The sequence below is a fragment of the Psammomys obesus genome, unplaced genomic scaffold, assembly GCF_907164565.1.
Source record: "Psammomys obesus unplaced genomic scaffold, mPsaObe1.curated_primary_1811, whole genome shotgun sequence".
Taxonomy (NCBI): Eukaryota; Metazoa; Chordata; class Mammalia; order Rodentia; family Muridae; genus Psammomys; species Psammomys obesus.
Genome location: NW_026586589.1, coordinates 3,461,962 through 3,479,897, shown reverse-complemented (window position 1 = coordinate 3,479,897; position 17,936 = coordinate 3,461,962). Strand labels below are relative to the sequence as shown.

The following is a 17,936-nucleotide window of genomic DNA, read 5'->3' as shown; positions in this document are numbered from 1 at the left end:
TATTTCACTTTTTATTGATCTGTCATATAGTCTGTTCACAGAATAGTGAACACTTTAATATCCTGCAAATCCTCCCACCCCCCTTATTGAGACAGGCTAGATATCCCAAGTTGCTTCTGCCTCTCTGTGCTGGGACTAAAGGCGTGTGATACCACACTAGTCTTTTATTGCTTTTAATAAAATAATCTTTAAATGATTATATAAATTAGTTGTTGTTATTGGGAATCATGTGAATGATTAAGTGAGTAATTCCAATCTGTTGGATCTCTGCTATGTGCTCAGGAAATGTAGACTGTATTTCCTTGTTATCAGGAACTCCCTGTGGCCTCATCGCTTCTCTTGTGGGCCCCAAAGTAGATGGGTTCTTACCTTTGGTGTAGCTTTTGTGCACAGAATAAGCTGTCTTGAGAGCTTTACCCAGTTTAACTTTAGGGGGTTGAAATCCTTCTTAAGTATTGCCATACATTAATTGTAAAAGAGCAAAACTTTTGTTTTGATTCTTATTTTGCTTCAAAGAGGAACTAGCTAGCCTTTGAAAGATGATTGGTTTGGAAATGAACAGTTTTTTTTTTTTTTAAGATAGATTATGCATGCTTTCTTTTATCAAATCTCATTGTTTAACTTGTATGTGTTTGTCTCACTGTCTAGTGGCACAGTGTAAGCTGCTAAGGAATAGAGAATAGTAATGGACAGCTTATTGCTGCATACTCAAGTCCTCACTGTGTTCTACTAGTGGCCTAGTTGGAGAACTTAAATGGAAGATATCTCGTTGTTAGGATTCCCCTTACTTTACTATCTTAATGAAAGAGATTAATACACTTTACCAGCATCACAGAAGCAGCCTCCCTCCAAAGTCTGCAGATGTTTGTCCTGATCACAAAAATAAACTTACTCTGAATATCTTCCTCTGTTTCATAATTATGGGAATGGGAAAAAAGCTCAGGTTTCTAAGGCTTTCTTTGATATGTTTTCCTTATAAAGTTAGTATTAGAAGTGGTGGCAGTATACTTTAGATCCATTCGTGCAACATATGCGATCCTAACTGTTATCTGTTAGAACTGTACAGGTTTCAGCTCTGTTTGGTTAAGTACACTTTTTCTCTTGACAGACCTCGGACCTCCTAGAACCAGGTTCCACTCAGATTTAAGAAAACCAAGCATAGGCCTAAAGAGATAGCTCAGTGTTCTAGAACCAGCTGCTGCTCTTCAAAAGACCTGTGTTTAGTTAGATTTCCACATGGTAGCTCATAACCTCTAACTCTGCCCTCTTCTGGGCACTGCGTGTATGTAGTACACATGCAGGAAATTCACATACATAAAAGAAAAAATAAATCTTTAAAAAGAAATGTAGAAAGATAACTTATTCTTTCTATATTAATTAATGGAGGAAATCCTCAGAGACTATGATTTATATTAAGCTGTCAGCACTATGCTGGGCAGATTCTGAGGTATTCCAATCCTCATGCCTTTAAAACTCACATAAAAGTCCATCACTTGCCAATATGATGACTCCTGGGCAGCTTCAGCTTTGTTAGTCTGTCTTACAGCCATGTGCTTATCACTGTCTTGCCTTATGGCAACTCCTTTTTCTCTGCTTTCTCTCCCTCTCCCAGGAAGCCAAAACTCTGCCTATCTCTTTACTGCTCAGTCACTGTCTTCAACATCTTTATTTAGCCAACCAGGGATAATTGGGGAATGTTATCATCACATGGTTACAGGAGATAGTTCAACATTCATAACAGTGTCATGTCAGGGTGGTAACCGAATCTCAAGGCACTGAAACCAGCATTTGAAAATATAGTTGAACTTCCTCCTACAAAGAAAAGCTTGCATGAATCTCTGTAGCAGAATACCTCTTGGTCCCAAATGAACCATTTTTAAAGACAAAACCAAAATAAGAAGCAGATTAATTCTGTCCAGGCGGTTGTTTAACTTCTTCACTGGTGTAGGGATTGGAATTTAAATGGAGTTTCAAATCTTTTTGGCAGAGAGAAAGTGTTAAAAGAAGTTAAGGATATTAGTGACAATGGTTATAAAAACAAAAAAAGAAACTGTAAAGAATATGGGTTATTGATATTCTCAAATCAGAGAATCTGCTTTTTTTTTTCCTAGATAGAAATCTATACTGTTGGGTTTTAATCTCTGAAGTTGTATAGTTTATAAATTCATAGAATGCTTTTTATCAATAGAGAACTTTGACTTGAAGAAAGCATGTGGCCTACTTTTTAACTTTATATTCATTTTTGGACTGTTGTACTTTCTGTCTTTGCAAGCAAATATTTTTTTGAAAAGTAAAACTGCTGTCTAACTTGAATTTATAAGCCAACCCACCATTGAGGAGACATTTTGAGTGCATGCATTTCTTAATTGGTAGGGGTTGGGGTGAGGGTGGGGGTGGTGTGTTAAAAGGCAAACTACAATTTTATTTGAATAGTAATACCTGTCTGTCACTCTAATAGTATTTAGAATGCAGAGGCATGCATATCTCTGTGAACTCAAGGCCAGCCTGGTCTACAGAACAAGTTCCAGGACAGCTAAGGCTACAAAGAGAAACCCCTATCTCAAAACAGCAACAACAAAACCCAGACTAGAACAGAGGCCAAAACATTTCTTTTGTTTAGAAGTAGCAGTAAGGATCGACTCTGAGAAGTTTAAAATTAATCTATATGTCTGATCCTTTTTAAATTGTGAGGGTGGTAAGATCTGACAGTGTAAAGAAGATGGCAGAAACATCCAATTGCATTGAACAATCTTTCAGTAGTAGCTCTTGACCTATAAAATATTGGATCTCATTAGTAAATTTATAACCAGACTAAATACTAGCATGACATTAGAAAACTATTAGTTTCGTTAGATCTGATAATATGTGTTATAGTTACGTACGAGAAGATCATTTTTATAAGGATAGTTGCTGAAATATTTATTGAAGTTTCACATTCACGATTTTGAAGTGAACAATAAAAATAAAAGTGATAGATCTGAACAGTTCTTTGTATATACAATTGTACTATCCATAGTTTTTTTTTTTTTTATATTTGGTTTATTTTTAAACAATAAAATGTTTCAGAAAGTTATCTAGCCTGAAGTTTATTTAGATTTTTATCAAGTATCTTCTATACTAGATAGTTTGTATTTAAGAAGTGTCTTAAACAGTGTGCCTCAGTTAAACTATTCTTAGTCCTTTTTCAGTTCTTTTTTATTTGGTTAATTTTTCCCCCCCTTGAGACAAGGTCTTAGTCTATTGCCTTGTAGATCAAGCTGGCCCAGAAGTCAAGAATTCTGGTTGCCTCTGCCTCCCAAGTGTAGGGACCATGCTGCCTGGCTGTACTTTGTACTTTCAAATAGGACTGCTTCCCCCTGCATATTATCACTACAGTAATGCCTCTTCTGTGTTTACCATTGTGGTATAATTTTAGAGTGCCATGGTAGAATAGTTATCTCCATTTTTTTATAGTCCATAGTTATTTGCTGGGCTCTTTCAGTGATGGTATTTTAATACTTTGAACTGAAACTGAAATGAAATTTCTTTTAGTTTCCACATTCTTTCATCTTGTATGAAACCCCTGCCCTTTTCAGTGAAACACAGTTTATTCTTACTCAGGCCTTGAATAAGTATCACCAATTAATTAGATAATTATTTTGGCATTGAATAGGTGAAGATATTTTTATTAAGCAAGGTGATCACTTAATGAGGTTGTGCCTTGTCTTTGAAAGGTGGGAAGAAGAACGCTATCCAGAAGGCATCAAATGGAAATTCCTAGAACATAAAGGGCCTGTCTTTGCTCCACCATATGAGCCTCTTCCGGAGGGAGTCAAGTTTTACTATGATGGTGAGTTATTTCAAGTGTTTTGAATTTTGGCTAAGAAAAGTTTGCTTCTTCTGTTCAGGGATAGAAAGTGAAGACACTATATGGAACAGTCCTATCTAGTTACTTCACTTTGCTTTATTTGTCCATGTGTGGTTTGGGAAAAGAAACATCAGGTGTTTAGTTTATAAGGACCCATTTGCTGCTTGAAAAATACCATGAGAAAAGGGCTGTTAATGTCTTATTTGTAATCCTAAAAAGGCTTGTCTATGTGGCTCACAGCCAGTCTATGGGCTATACACTGTCAGTTTTTATCAAACTTGGTTTCTAGGAAGCTGTTCTGGTCTGTGGAGTTGTTCTCACTCAAATAGAAATATTTTATTTAGTTTAGTGGTATACAGTGTGCCAAGAAGCTGCATATCACTAGAAACAGTATTAGCAAAGGATTAGTCCTTTCATTCAACCTGTAGGTAGGAATCATAAGCCATGTCATTACTCTGCGTAGTGCAACACTGTGCCTTTAGTAGTTGAATTTTAAAGAAGTGCTTTGCCTAAGTCCTTGTTTTTATTTTTTGAGACATTTCTAACTGTGTAGTCCTGTCTGGCCTGGAACTTGATATTGTAGATCAGCTGGCCTTGAATTCAATAGATTGACCTGTCCCTGCTCCCGAGGCTCATGCCACCTTACCTGGCCTGCTTGGGTCTCTTGTAACTTTCCAGATTGGCTGAGTGTTACATCATCTTGTGTTTTTGTCCAGAGATGCTAGAGTCTTGTTTCTCAATCCCTACACATTCTTAATATTTACCAAGTAGATCTGGCCCTATTTAAATAGAGGAGGGGTAGGCCTGGGTGCTTTGGAACCAAATAATCTTTACCAACTAGACAGGAAAGCTACTGAGAAGTACCTTTGGTAAGCCGAGCTATTTTGAGCATCTCTTTGACCATCAGCAACGGCTTCAGGACCATAGATGCCTGTGAGTTTAGGATGAGATAGGCTTATTAACATCCAGCATTTGAACTCTGAATTTCAGGGTTCCCTTCCCCTCCCCTCCTTTTTTCCTCCCTCCCTCCCTCCCTCCCTCCCTCCCTTCCTTCCTTCCTTCCTTCCTTCCCTCCCTCCTTCCCTCCTTCCCTCCTTCCCTCCTTCCCTCCTTCCCTCCTTCCCTCCTTCCTTCCAAAAAACACTAAGGGCACAAGATGGCTTAGTGAATAAGGGCACTTGCTGTGAAGCCATATGACTTCAGTTCAATTCTAACACCACGTGGTGAAAGAAGAAAAGCTATTCGTGTATGTTGTCAGTGACTACCACACTGCACACATGTATACACTAAATAAGTACATGTAATTTCTTAAAAAGTGAAACCTTTATGCTCCAGATCATTAAGAATATTATGTGACATTATCTTTAGGATTTAAGATGGAGTGTATATGAAACAAGTGAGTTTTGTCTTTAGACTTGGGTCTCAGCCTTTCTCTCCTTTTTGAGATACGGTCTCACTATGTAGCTTTGGCTGGCCTCAAACTCTCTCTGCCTTTTTGAGTGCTGGATTTAATGATGTACATCATCATGCCCAGCCTGATAACTTCATTTCTACCACACACACACGTGCACACACACACACACACAATCTAGAGGTGAATAAAGGAAAGCCTAAACACTTGGGATTCAGATGTTTTGGATAAGGGATGTTCAGCTCTTTTTACCAAAGAGCTTGTTCTGTAAGTCAAGAAAATGTTTATTTAACATGCTTGTATTCAGACACCCAGGTCTCAGCAATAGAGACTATTGATTCAGTCTATTAGGAAACTGATAGCATAAAACACTTTACAGTCTTGACTAGTAAATGTTTAGATTAGTTAAACAGTTTGATCAGAAAGCACAATATAGCCTATACATTTGGTCATTCTTATAAACTCTTATTGAAATACTTGAATTTAAACTTCCTGATGAAGAGAAAAGGTTTAAGACCTTGGAAAAGATAGTTCTGTATTCTATAGATTGATCTGGGCTCCCTAACTTCAGAAAGCTCAGCTGGAAAAGCCTCACTCTGAAAGTGAAGGTGATGATGGCTAGAAACTAGATCCCTTTATCTTGGGGCTTCTCTTATCTTGCTATAGAAAACCAAGGCTTGGAACCAGTTTATTGTTGGCTGTGCTCCCTTCCTCTGTTTTGCCTGGTTTTCCACTGTAAGGGCACTAGTGTTTTCTCTGTTGGTCCTCCTGGGATTTCCTCCCTTTGATTGTAAAACTCCCACACTATAGTAAGTCAAGAGTATTTGACTTTTTAATCCAAACTGATACGTAAGTACTGGTAGGCAGGGCATGAATTGGCTGAAGCACAAAATTATGGACCTTCAGTTTCAGCTCTGACTCAATAGTTTCCGTTTCCAGAGTTCAGCCTTTTCCACAAAGTATTACTATTGCTGGGAAGCTACACACCCTCTGCCCACTGCTCTGCTGTAGGAGCTGTTATGTAATCTTTCCACAGCCCATTTAAAACAAAATGAGTCAGAATAGCTTCTTTGTTGGTACAAAGCCAGTGAAATAGTCCAAAGACACCCCTGAAAATAGAAACACTATTGAATATTTAGTTTATATGAAATATAGCAGAGAACACATTCATTTAAATTTCTTTCTTATCTGTTTTTATTTATTTTTCTTTTTTTTTTATTAATTATACTTTATTCATTTTGTATCCCCCCATAAGCCCCTCCCTCCTCCCCTTCTGTTTTTATTTTTTGTTTTGATTTGAGATGGTTCTGTAGCCTAGGCTAACTTCAAACTCACAATCCTGTCTCAGCCTTCTGAATGTTACAATTATATTTGAATCATGTTGCGCTTTTTCTAGCAAACCTCTAGTTCAAACCTGAGTAGGGATGGGGTGGAGCAGGAAATGTCTCCTCAGAGTCTTTCCAACACAGAATCTTGAAAAAAAATCTGAGGAAGAACTACACAACCTATTGGCCTTTAAAACTATGTCTTCCAAGCTGATCTTTGCCTACCATACAAGTTTCACTTTTGTGCTATATTTCCTATGTTCCTACAGTCAGGAGGAGTACTTCCAGCCATTATGAGATGTCTTCTTAATTTTGCAATGAGTATGCTGGTTAAGTTTTAGATTTCTGTAATGAATATAAATATTTTTAAGTTATTAGTAGTAGTTACATAATTGTGAACAGTGGAATTATATTTAATCTCATTTAGAATGCAGCCAAATGCTATTATTATAATATAATAATAATTATATTATTATAGATTGCTTCTGTATGATATTGTAAATGTTGAGTTTTTTTTTTTTAAGGAAAGATAGAAATTGATAGGTTTCTATTCTAATTTTTTAAAGATATAGACTAGAAGTGCAATAGTCTCTGAATATTTTACTAAATATTAAGCTACTGCTTAAGCTCCTAAGTATTTTTCTTTCACTGGCAGTTACAATCTAAGGTACACAGATCTAGGCCTCCTCCAGAATTTTCTTATCAGTTTAGTGGCTTTCCTTGTGAACCCAGGGGCTTTTTTAGAATACCTTTTCCATATGCTTACTTGCTGCCTAGACCCAGCCACACCTCGTGCTGTGGATTGATTGGGATTTCCTGAAAGAGGTAAGCTCCTGTTGCTCTTCCCAGTGTTCCATGTGTACACTAGACTGCCAAAATGCTGGCTGGGGAGATCGCTCAGTGGGTAAAATACTTGCTGCACCAGCCTGACAACTTAAGGTTGTTTCTTTAGAAACCACATCAAAGTTGGATGAAGTAGCACAGTTGTCTGTAATTCTAGCATGTCCCTACGGTGAGATAGGAAGCGGAGACGAAAATTGCCATGAGTGTCTGTGCCAGCTATCCTGGATAATATATAGCAGTGAACAAAGAGACCTTATCTCAAACAACATGGAAGGCAAGGACAGACACCTAAGGCTCCAGCCCTTACATGGGCACTATTGTATACATACAACCACACACATACATACACACAATGCAGTTTCTGATTCTAGGTATAGGATAGAGGTCCAAAAACTTGGTATTTATAACAAACTTGTTATGCTTTTGTCTTATGAGCCTCTAGAGGAAAGTTTATTTAGGCTTTTTATGTGGGAAATCTGGGCTTGCCTGCTATGAATATATATTTTTATTCATATTCCACCCACGTAACTTTGAAGAAGAAAGATGCCTATTTCTTTTCCCCACAATTCCTTTCTTCCACTCCCTGCCCCTATCCTTTCCTCCTCTTCTTGAACAGAGGCTGCTTAGCTTAGCAGTGGCAGGAGTCCTTCTGAGGATTTGATTTTTAAAAACCATTGAAGAGGTGTAAAGGACCCTGCTTGCTGAAAGGAAAAGGAAGAGTGGCTGGGCCTTTTCCAGGTCATCCCTGTCCTGAGCAGGCACCTGGGAACAATTAACTGGCATAGTCTCCAAAAAAAGACCCAGGTAAATATCTACTAAAGAGAAGGAGAAATTTATAAGTAGAAATATAACAGTATGTTGCTCTGTTGTTGTTCTAACTATGTGTCAGCAGACCTTTGTACACCTTGGAAAGGTAAGCCATCAGTACAGATCTCTCCAGTCTTCAGTGCACATAGAATATGAATATTATGCCTCACTGTTTGGAACCATTTTTTTCCTTTAGGTAAAGTTATGAAGCTGAGTTCCAAAGCAGAAGAAGTAGCTACATTCTTTGCAAAAATGCTTGACCATGAATATACCACTAAGGAAATATTCAGGAAAAATTTCTTTAAAGATTGGAGAAAGGTATTGTGGCCCATGTGTTCATATCTTAATAGTTCACAAAATCGTTGACTGAGAGTTGTAGTGTATGCATTAACATTTTAACAGTTTTTTTTAAAATACATAGTTTAGTGAATGTTTCTCTGAGTTTTATTGTAGTACAAGATGTATATTGTGGTTTTTGTGCAACAAGAATATGTCCTTTCTCTTAGCTTCCATGTGATTATAGGAAGGAGCTTATCAGCTTAGGTTAAACAGAAAACCTCAATTTCAGTTGAACAAAGAAAAGTTTGTTTCTACAGGGATTGTCTTTTGCTTTTGCCCAGGGTTAATCTGACCTACTATTCTTTCTTGATCCATGTTGGTTTACCTATATATGTTAGCCTATGTAAAAAATAAGATTGTTCTTCATGGATAATTATAAATAAAAGCTGATAAAATTTACCATATAAGGTCCTCTAAAGTCAGATTTAACAAGAGCGGAAGTAGTAGTTTTACAAGAAAGAATGAAAGTATTCATCTCATTACTAAAGTAATTGATGTCTTTAGTATCTCCCAGATTGCTTGGAAATTTGTGTTTGTCAAGGATCCCCCCAAAAATGAGTAGTTTGTTTTTCTATAAGTCACTTTTTTTATATATATTAAAAGAATACAGTTTAGAAAAGGACAACTCCTACCCCCAAAACCTTACAGAGATTGGCTAGTTCTAGACAGCTTTGACAAAAAATAAAAAGGATGTACACAAAGAGGAGGACTTGTTAATGTATTTAAATTCTTTTTACCTTTTTTCATTCAACTAGGAAATGACTAATGATGAGAAAAATGTGATTACCAACCTAAGCAAATGCGACTTTACACAGATGAGCCAGTATTTCAAAGCCCAGTCAGAGGCTCGGAAGCAGATGAGCAAGGAAGAAAAATTGGTATGATAGAACTTACTAAGCGGGAAATTTTGTGTAGTGATTACTTGTCTAATTTTCTTGTTCTTGTGACACACACTGATTTCATTAGTTTCATATTTTTCTGATTAAAGATTGACTTAGTAAAGTCTAATTATTACTATAGTCAGTTTAAGTGTGGGGAGCCCTGTTCCCCCATGGCTACCATTACTCAGGGTTAAGACATAAAAATAATACTGGCTATGTACCTACTTTATTTACCTACTTGTTCTTTTAAGGTGTTTTACTTTGATATCTAGCCACTGTCATCCCTCTCCATTTCCCAGTGTTAACCACACTCATTGCTGAAAAATCCTTCTAGTATCTATCATGTGTTTTTTACCCCTGCAGCCTGCTTGCTTTCATAAACAGGTTTAATTGGAGAATGGATATGTACATTTATTTTCATATTCTCTGAGTAGTTGAAACAGAAACTATATAGCCTTTAAGTTTAAAATATTTTCTATTTATTTTATACTTCAATTATTGAGTTACACTAACTGATAACTATCTGTGTTGATACATGCCTGTAATGTCAGTATCCAGGTTTGAGGCAGGATTGCTGCAAGTTAAGTTCCATTCTGGACTACAAAGCAAGAACCATGATGTCTTAACAAAATAAGCAAAAGTTCCATTAGACTTTTTCATTCTAGGTTCCTTTTTTGGTAGTTTTCCAAATGACTGTACTTTGGTCTATTCAATTGTAGATGTTTCTTATTTTTAATTGTGTGTACGTGCATGCATATGTGTGTGGGTGCACCTGCAGACAGAAGATGTCAGATGATTTGGAGCTGTTACATGTAGTCTTAAGCTACACAGCATGGGTGCTAGGAACTGCCCTTTACCATGGATTAATTTCATGTTTGTAAACGTAAAGAACAGTTTGAACCTTTGCTGTAATGATAGACCAGATAACAGAGAGCTTTTATTAATGTTGCTTTGCATAGGTCCCTGTAAAGGACACCTGTGTCTAGTAAGTTGAGCAGGACTTGGTTATTTAGTCACTACATAGAATTCATACATCTGCGGGCCATGGTGTTATATGTATTCTTGTATTCCCAGAACTGGGTCCCTTGATACTCCTGGCCTAGCTCTAAAGCCCAAACAATAACAAGGAAGGGGAGGGGGAGGTTCACAGGGGACCCAACACAAATCATTATATATATGATAAAGGAGAATGGTTAAGATGAAGAGGCTGAACTCCTCCCCTTCCCTGCCATACCACACCTTCCTGAATTAAGGATCACACAGCATAAAGTGTGGGGTTGGGGATTTTACTCAATAGAAAAATGATTGCCTAACAAACACATAGCTCTACGTTTGCTTCATCCCAGACAACAAACAAAAAAAACTATATACGCCACATACTCAGTAAAGAGTCTGAGACAGGTTTGTTGGGGCTTAAAACCCTGTGGGAAATGCTGTTCAGTTAAGTGGCTCTGACAGTGTTCTTTTAAAAGTTGAAGAAATGGTATGACAGTTTGTACATACTGGCCAAGCGTTCTATAACAGAGCTTTGTCCCTAGTGTGAATTTTTATTTTTAATTAAAATTTCATTATAAAGAAATAAGAAAAAAGAAAATAACACCACACACTAGAATAAGCCAGACCCAAGTCTATACATCTCAATAAAACAGAACAGTCATTCTGAAGGTGTAGGTTCAATTTTACATGTTCACTGTCAAATATATGTTTTATGCTTTTACTCTTCACCACAAAACAAAACAAAAAAATCATTACAGAGTTGAGACTACAGGGGGAAATTAGCATTATATCCTTTTTTTGTGACTTGAGTCTCCTTTTCAAATAAAACTAAGCTAAACTAATAATAAATGGCATTCATAAATCTATACTCTTTATAATAAAAGATCAAGAGTTGAAGCTTGAGCTCAGTTGTAGACTCAGTCTGTAGTACTACTAAAGACAAAAGTGAGAATGTTAACTGTGTAAAGTCAGTTATTCTTCATAGATCTTTTGCAATTTATTATATATAAGTTTAAGTTCCACTAGACATTTTCCTTTATTTGAATTCATTTCTGAGTTACTTTTAGACTTTACCTCAACCTTTCTTCTACAAGAGATAAAAATAGCTAAGTCTTAGCACGCAGAAGTTTGAATCTATTTTGTGTACCTTCTTGCTCTGTTTTAGAAAATCAAAGAAGAAAATGAAAAATTATTGAAAGAATATGGGTTTTGTGTTATGGATAATCATAGAGAGCGGATTGCCAACTTCAAGATAGAGCCTCCAGGGCTTTTCCGTGGCCGAGGCAACCACCCCAAGATGGGCATGCTGAAGAGAAGGATCATGCCTGAGGATATCATCATCAACTGTAGCAAGTGAGCACAAAGGTTCATCTTTAGGGGCAGAAGTGAGGTACAGAGCCTTTCCTCATGGCTGGTGGTTGGGACTGTTCTGAGTGTTAGGGAGAGCTGTGTAGTATCTTCATGAATAGGTTTCCCAACCTGGGACAGATGGGTCCACTTATGGTCATGAGAGGGGACATGGTTTTCACTTTCTTTTTACACGATTATTTTCACAGAGATGCCAAGGTTCCTTCTCCTCCTCCAGGACATAAGTGGAAAGAAGTCCGACATGATAACAAGGTTACTTGGCTGGTCTCCTGGACAGAGAACATCCAAGGTTCTATTAAATATATCATGCTGAATCCCAGTTCACGAATCAAGGTAAGCATGACCATAGGCTATGCCTCTTGGTGGGGTAATATCTCTTTCTCTTTTGAGTTGGCTTACTTAGACTTACTTTAAGTCTTACATATTACTTTAAGTCTTACTTTAAGTCTTACTTAAAGACTTACTTTAAGTCTTACATATTACTTACTTACATATTAAAAGCGTATACTCTCCCTGAAAGGAGACAAGTGCTTTCATGGTTAGCATTACCTGGTAGACTCCTAAAGATGTTTCAGGTATGTGTCCTATTGTAATCTTATTTGTGAAAGTTTCTGAGATCCCACCATGTTCCAAGCACAGTGTATGTGTGGTAATACTGGTTGTGCAGATGTAGCTCTTGCTTGCATTCACAGTCACTGCTTACCATCTGGGTCTAGTATGTGATGAAGTGGTTGGCCTACATGTGAGACATGTAAGAAATATTTTCTTTGAATGTAGAAACAAGCCATACAACCTAGAGTTTTATAGTTTGGGCTTTCTGAGGTCTCATCTAAATAGATTTCTTTAGATGTGTTGATAGCCCATCATATACATCTTACATACTTGGGTTGTTTTCAACTGTTAGACTTATTGAGAGGTTTTGTCTTGGGACCTTTTTAGACAGCTAGCTGTATACTCTATTCTGGAGAATTCTACAGGCTTATTCTATCAGACATTTTGGAAATAAGAATTACAACCAAGGAGGGCTAGTCTTCACAAAAAACAACCATGGAATTAATTCTGTGTTGTCTGGAACTGTTTCCATTTAAGAGTCTGAAGCTAGACTTGCAACCTTTGTTTATAAGGATTTACCTCTGTCAAGATCTAAAGAGTCACAGGTTAAAAAAAATAAATATGTAAATCTTGTATGGTCTGACATGTCACTACTTTCTTAATGAAAAATATCATCTGGATACTTTCTTCAAATAAATTGGAAAATAGTTTTTCTGGTTCAGAATAAGTATACTGAGTCAGGAAGGAGAGCTGAAAATGACAGCTAAAATCCTGCTCTCTTGTCAGCAGCTCACAGCTACAGAAGTGGATAAACTAGAGTAGTTATTCCAAGCATCAGAGTGGACTTTTTAAAGGGAATCAGATTAAAGTTAGATTTTTTTTTTTAAAGAGGTCTTCTAAACAGACTTGGCTGCTTATAGACAGAAGAGGAGGGTAAATAAAAAATATGTTAAGGTATACAGGGATGTAAAAAGTAACACAGAAACTGTCAAATAGGGCTTGGGGAAAAGGCTTAATGGGTAAGAACAGTTTTTGTAAAACCAAGACTTGTCTCCAGCACCCATATAAAGCTGGACATATAGCCATGCATGCCTGTAACTTCAGTGTTAGGAACAGATACAGGCAGATCCTGGGAGCCCACTGACCTGCCAGTTTAGCTCAGATTTTAGGTTCAGAAAAGCAATCCTGTCTTAATCAGGTAGAGGGGTTAAATGATGGCTCAGTGATTAAGAACACTGGCTGTTTTTCCAGATGACCAGTATTCAAGCCCCAGCACAACCAGTTCAGTTCTTGGGGAGAGGGGGGCATCTGATGCTCTCTTCTAGTCTCTGTGGTCATTGCATGCATGTGGTACATAGACATCCAGGCAGAATACACAAAAACCTAAAAAATTGTCAATCTGTGATTATTTTAGTGTTAAAAAGTGTTATTTTAGTGTTAAAAAGCTTTTTCATATCAGTTGGAATTTAATAATCATAACATATATATTCATGGTTCTACTTTATAGATGAATAAATTTAGTCTATGAGAATTAAAAAAAAAATATCCTAGATCTGATAGATGGTAACTCATGCTTTCCTATGATACCCTGCTGTCAAATTGTAGCCAGTCTTAAGCAACATGCCAAAGAAAAGACTGTGTTCTGCTCCAGGAAGAGAACCACTTAAGGACTTTGAGTGGAAGGCTGTCTTACACATAGGTTACCAACTTCAGGAAGATTAGCAGGCATGGCGTGTAAGCACACCAATAAATATAAACTCTGATAAATGCTGCTGAGCAGAAGTATGACAAACATTGAAGAGTATACCTTGGGGCTGATCTCATCTCAGTCTCAGGGAAGGCTTTTCCAAAAAGATAATATTTAGCATTAGATTTATATGATGAATAGGAATCTCTTTGTCTCTAGAAAGAGAAACAAAAGGAATTAACATTCCAAAGAGTGAAATGAGACCTTTTGAAGTCTCTGCCATAAGAAGGAGCTCAAATATGTGGAGAACATTAAGAAGGCCAGCATATTTTGGAGTACTTGGAGCAATAAGAGACATGAAGACAGACCAGGACTTAAGTCTAAGTTTAATTTTTTTAAAAAAATAATATCCTAAGTCTAAAAGGAGGAAGCTACTGACTTAGATTTTAAAAAGGAAAATAAGACAGACTTGTGACATAATTGATAGTTTTGACTACTTTTCCGTGAAGCCTGGATTGGACACAAATAGGAAATTATGAGGCCTCTAGACAGCTGTTGTGCTTTAGGCAAGAAATTGTAGTGACCAAGGCAGATCATGACAATGAAAATGGAGAAAAGGGGATAGATTTCAAATGTGTGGTTGTTGTGTCCTCCTATAGGCAAAGATTACAGGGGTTTTAAGTTCCTTCTCTGAGGCCTTGACTCCATTTGCCCAAGTTATTGAGTGGATAAGTATCTACACTTAAGACAAAGTGTGGTAGCCACAGGTTTATAACTGTCCCTGATTAGTTTCCTCTCCATTATGGAGAGGTTGCCAACTAGTGAAAGAGGAGAGGGAGCCAGAGGCTCCTATATTATGTCTTTGTTTTACCAAATTGCTTTTCTGCTCTGTATCAGTAATGTGCTGATGTGGTAATAGAGTTTGAGAGAGCACATCTCTGCCAGTGGCAAGAAAGGACTTTGTACGATGGTTTTAATTTGACTCTCTGGAAGACCTATATAGGTGGATTTTTTTTTTTTTTTTTTTAAATAGACTCTGCTCAGCACTGAAAGCATCCAGGATAAACACACTTGGGGGCTAGTCCTCCTATTAGCCATTTGCAGGGTGACTTCTGTTCCTGTCCCACATCCCAATGTTCCTAAGTTAACTTTGGGTTGTTCCAGGAGCCCAATCATGGGAAGGCAAAACTGCTCTAGTGGTCTCTTGTGTAAATTATTTGACTTTCTCAAACTTTGTTTGCCTAACTGCTACCTATACCCACAGAAATCATTGAGATAGACCAATGCAAATGAGTGATGAGAAGAGTCCACTCCTGGCTAGATAGTGTATTTTGGTGAGCCTTTCAGCTGTTTTGTTGGTAGTTGTTTATGTAAGAAATTGGGGTAGAGGTGCATTATTGTTTTTCATAGGAGGACAGCTTGTATTGTATTTTTTCTAATTCATTCTCTTAAATGTCAAGTTGTACTTAGAGAAGAAATCAATGAGAAATTTTCAGCTTCTCAGGAAATGAGACAGCTAATAGTTATTGAACCTCTTGTTTTAAAGCTAAACAAACCCATACAAATAGTACATACATAATTGTGGGGAAATGTTGATGACTCCATAGCACATCCAAATAAGCATTGCTTTCTGAGCATTTGTTAAGATCTGGAAGAACCCTTTTTCCATGTAGCCCCCATTCCTCCTTGAGAGGAAGCTGGTTACCTTGACCACAGTTCTTATGTCTTAAAGATTTCATGTGGTCCTATGGGCCAGGTTCTTTTTTATCAGGTGAAAATCAAGAATATAGAAAAAGAAATCAGTACCACCTCATCTCCTTTGTAGGATCAAAGAATTAGAGTAGAAATTCTTGGATTAATTTTTTTTTTAATTCCATGTATTCATTTTACACATGTGTCTGTGTGGGGGACATTTGCATTTGAGTACTACAGAGTGGGAGGCATCAGATCCCTCTGGAGTCACAGGCCACTTCTGATATCAGTATTGAACCCAAGTCTTCTGGAAGAGAGCAGCAGCACCTCTCGACTGCTAAGCCATCTCCAGCCCCAGATTCTTGGATTCTTAAGAGCCTGCTTTTCTTTTGTTAGTGTTATATAGTCAGTTTTGCATCTTGTAAAACTCTTTGCCTGTGTGAATTTCCCTGGTTTTTCTTACTTGACATTATTAATCCTTGTTTGCAGGTCCATTCAGAATGGTAGCAGTAATCTTTTGCTTAATGTCAGTTTTTTTTTAAATTATTTGTTATTTATTCTGTATATACTCACTCATATAGACATATGACATAGAATAAACCGACTAAAATCTGTACATCTAAAGAAACTAATCAAGAGAGAGGACTCTGACTAAAATGCTCAATCCCCACCCCGAAAGGCAAAGAGGATGGATATCAGAAGAAGAAGAAAACAGGAAACAACCTAGAAACCTGCTACAGAGGGCCTTTGAAAGGCTCTGCCCTGCAGACTATCAAAGCAGATGCTGAGACTTATGGCCAACTGTTGGGCAATGTGCATGGAATCTTATGTAAGAAGTGGGAAATAGTAAGATCTGTAGAGGACAGGAACCCCACAAGGAGAGCAACAAAACCATAATATTTGAACACAGGGGTCTTCCCAGAGACTCATACTCCAACCAAGTACCAGGCATGGAGATGGCCTAGGACCCCTGCACAGATGTAGCCCATGGCAGTTCGGTGCCCAAGATGGGAAGAGGGACTGCCTCTGACATGCACTGATTGGCCTGCTCTTTGACCACCTCCCCCTGAGGGGGAAGCAGCATTACCAGGCCACAGAAGATGACAATGCAGCCACTCCTGATGTGATCTGATAGACTAAGATCAGAAGGAGAGGAGGACCTCCCTTATCAGTGGACTTGGGAAGGGCATGCATGAAGAAGGGAGAGGGAGGGTGGGACTGGGAGGGGAGGAGGGAAGGACTTATGGGGGGATACAAACTGAATTAGGTGTAATTAATTAAATTAAATTAAAAAAATAGAATTACATACATGCACACAATATATTTAGATACCCCCCAACTTCCCACTTCCAACTACTCCCAGATTCCCTCCACATACATCTTTCTCTCAACTTGCTGTCTTTTCATTTTAGTAACCCATGCAGTTGAATTAGTGGTGCCCATACGTACATGGGTGGGGCCCATCCACTGGGGCATGGGAAAGTCACCAGGGACTATACCTCAAAAGAAAACACCACTGATATATACTAGCAGCCACCAAATGTCAATACCTCTTCAGCTAGGAGTCAGGGCTTGTGTATCCTTCTCCACTTTGTGATGGAAAATTGATTGGCTTGATCCTGTGCACAATGAGTGCAATGGCCTGAGCACAATGGCCCTGGCATGTCCAAAAGACACCTTGCCCCCAGTACTCCCTGATCTGTGCCTCTTAAAGTCTTTTCATCACCTTTAACAGTGCTTCCTGAACCTTGAGATAGAGGTTTCATTCATGGCTAAGTATACCACAGACACTTGTTTTCTATATTTTGACCAGTTGCAGTCTTCATATAATTAGTAGAGATATATATTTAGAAGACAGCTTGGTGCCATATCCATTTAGCAAAATCACAGTATTGCTTTCACCCCTCAGGCCTAGAGCTCTCCAGCCTGGGATTCTTGGTTAGGTTTTATAATACATAGACACATGTTAACATTTTCATAACACTTTATGGGCTTCAGAATCTTATCTCAACTTTATGCCAAAAGCTCTATTCTTAAAAAAACAAAACAAAACAAAAAAACCTTGGTGGTACTGGTGCATAATTCCAACACTCAGGAAGCAGAGCTCTGAATCCAGGTCAGCACAGAAAAACCCTGTCTTAAAAAAAAAAAAACCAAAAAACAACCAAACAAACAAAAAAAACGAAAG

At 37.7% G+C, this 17,936-nt stretch overlaps 1 protein-coding gene across 1 annotated transcript in view; it reads left to right on the top strand.

Annotated features, from left to right (window-relative positions):
- Top1 (DNA topoisomerase I) overlaps positions 1–17,936 on the top strand; it is an 86,494-nt gene that overhangs the window by 57,089 nt on the left and 11,469 nt on the right. Inside the window, exons 9-13 of the mRNA XM_055602418.1 lie at positions 3,714–3,829; positions 8,430–8,551; positions 9,328–9,450; positions 11,615–11,802; positions 12,006–12,150. Coding sequence (XP_055458393.1) covers positions 3,714–3,829; positions 8,430–8,551; positions 9,328–9,450; positions 11,615–11,802; positions 12,006–12,150 — 694 coding nt within the window. The remainder of the gene's footprint in view (positions 1–3,713; positions 3,830–8,429; positions 8,552–9,327; positions 9,451–11,614; positions 11,803–12,005; positions 12,151–17,936) is intronic.